This window comes from Trypanosoma grayi (assembly GCF_000691245.1).
Source record: "Trypanosoma grayi strain ANR4 Tgr_704_V1, whole genome shotgun sequence".
Lineage (NCBI taxonomy): Eukaryota > Euglenozoa > Kinetoplastea > Trypanosomatida > Trypanosomatidae > Trypanosoma > Trypanosoma grayi.
In genome coordinates, this window is record NW_008826323.1 from 2,302 (window position 1) to 4,830 (window position 2,529).

The 2,529-nt window shown below is 58.6% G+C and overlaps 1 protein-coding gene across 1 annotated transcript; it reads left to right on the plus strand.

The window, feature by feature from the left end:
* Nucleotides 1-88: 88 nt before the first annotated feature.
* On the plus strand, nucleotides 89-2,278 carry DQ04_07041020 (putative CLC-type chloride channel; the record flags this gene model as incomplete). Its single annotated transcript, XM_009314993.1, has 1 exon — nucleotides 89-2,278. One exon carries the CDS (start codon nucleotides 89-91, stop codon nucleotides 2,276-2,278), a length of 2,190 nt encoding a protein of 729 aa, XP_009313268.1.
* Between the last annotated feature and the right edge of the window lie 251 nt (nucleotides 2,279-2,529).

Here is a 2,529-nt window from a genome sequence, read left to right on the forward strand (position 1 = left end):
TCTCTCTCTCTCTCTCTCTATCCTGTGCTATGCTTATTGACATACACACGTCTGCCTGTGTATATGCATACAGTAGCAGGGGAAAACGATGCAGAACCGAGGAGACGAGTTCACTGGTATTGTGAATGCACCGACGGAGTCAGACTGGGCGACGATCGACTGGATCAGCTCTCACCACGAGGCGAACGAGCGGCGTGTGGCACGGCAGCACCGTTCTGGGGGTGGCTCCCTCTCTGCCCGCACGCGGAGTGCATTGACGCACAACGAAAGTTTCCTTGCCGCCCTTCTCACGGGTCTGGTGCTCGGCATCCTTGGCGTCTTCTGCGACGCGTGCGCCCACTGGGTGTCGGCGTTCCGGCTTGGCATCTGCGCCAACTTCTTCTGGCTTGGCCGCAACCTCTGCTGCGCGGAGCAGGAGGAGTGCAGTGGCTACTACACGTGGGGTGAGTTCTTTCTAGGTCGCGGTGACCGCGTAGCAGCCTTTGCCGACTTCTGCTTTTATGTTTTGCTATCCACGACCGCGGCGATGATTGCGTCCTTTGTATGTAAGGTGTACGCGCCCTACGCAGCCGGTGGTGGCATCAACGAGGTCAAGACAATTGTGTCGGGTCACCAAGTGCGCCGTTATCTCGGTGGCTGGACGCTCGTCACGAAGGCCATCGGCATGAGCTTCTCTACCGGTTCCGGTCTCGTCGTCGGGAAGGAGGGGCCGTTTGTACATATTGGTGCCTGTATCGGTGGCATGATCGCCAATCTGTTCCCGAGCTACCGGCTGGAGGCGAAGAAGCGTGAGCTCATCACGGCAGGTGCGGCAGGTGGCGTGGCGGTGGCCTTTGGTGCTCCTGTTGGTGGCGTCATCTTTGCACTGGAAGAGATATCAAGCTTCTACAACTTCAAGGCCATGATGGCAGCCCTCATCTGCGGCGTGACTGCAGTGCTGCTGCAGTCCCGCATTGATCTCTGGCATACGGGGCACATTGTGCAGTTCAGTGTGAATTACAAGCACAACTGGCACTTCTTCCAGCTTCCGCTCTTTGCGCTGATGGGGGTTGTGGGTGGTCTCCTCGGATCCCTATTCAACGCCGTCAACATCCGCATCATCCGCTGGCGCAAGGTGCGTTTCAAGATGTGGCGCGTGACAGAGGTGGCGGTCCTCGCCGCCGTGACCGCTGTCATTAACTTCGTCACGCCGTTTAGCTCGGGGAGTTTGCTGGAACTGCTCGGCGATGCATTTCAGGACTGCACCCCAAACAGCAAAATTGAGCTGTGCCAGACGAGCAACGTGCGCACCTTTCTCTATCTCCTCATCACGGCGACGGTAAAGTTGCTGTTGTGTATGTACACTGTGGGCACATTCCTCCCCTCCGGCATTCTCGTCCCATCGCTTACAATTGGTGCGTTGTATGGACGCGCGTTTGGTATCATGTGCCGCGCGTTGCAGGAGTCGTACGCGAGCTCGTACCTCTTTGCCGAGTGCTTTGACCAGGATCTCTGCGTCATACCCGGCGTGTACGCCATTGTCGGTGCGGCCGCCATGCTGACGGGCGTGACGCGCATGACCATCTGCCTTGCCATCATCATGTTCGAGCTGACCGGTTCGCTCGACTGCCTCGTGCCGGTGATTCTCGGCATTCTGTGCTCCAAGGCCGCGGCGGAGGGAGTTGGTGTGGAGGGCACGTACGAAATCGGCATTGCGGAGAACAACCTGCCCTTCCTCGACCCCAAGAGTGAGTGCTACATCGACGCCGTCGCGGAAGACGTGTACGCGCAGCGGACGTTCACGGTGTTGACCGCGTACGGCTTCACAGTGGGCCAGCTGAACCAGCTGCTGCAGAAGATGGAGGTGTCGGGCTTCCCGGTGGTGAACTCGCTCACCGACATGACGCTGATCGGGTATGCGCCGACCAAGAAGATCGTGCGCGCGATACAAGTGGCGGCGGCGAAGGACAGTCGCGTCAACTTTGACACCGCCGTCCGCTTCGCCGCAGCGCCGTCGGCGGAGCTGCCAGACGGGCAGCTGGAGATCGACGCGACGAGCGTTGTGGAGAGCCCGCTGCTGCAGGTAGAGCCGGCGTGCCCCGTCTCGCGCATGCTGTACCTCTTCAAGTCGCTGGGCGTGCGCCACATCATGGTGTGCCACCACTCCAAGTTCGAGGGCTTCATCAGCAAGAAGGACTTCATCAAATTCCTGCGCGACGCGGAGCGGGACGAACACATGGGGGACGCCGAGTTGAAGCGGGAGCGGCGACGGCAGCAGCAGCAGGAGCGGAGGTCGTGAGTGCGCGAAAGCGAGAGCAAGAGCGAGTGTGGGGACAAAAAGCGAATTCAACGAAGAAAGGGACACAAGAACAAGGGGGAAAAGATGAGAAAAATGTGTGTGTGTGTTTTACTGTTGATGCCAGCAACCCCATACTTAGGGGGTTTCGTGTGAAAAGCAATTAAGCGTCGAAGATTGTCTTTTTTTTCTCTCCTATTCTGTGTCGTCGTTGTTGGTTACGTGATGATGGGGAGTGTTACTGCCCTCGGGGG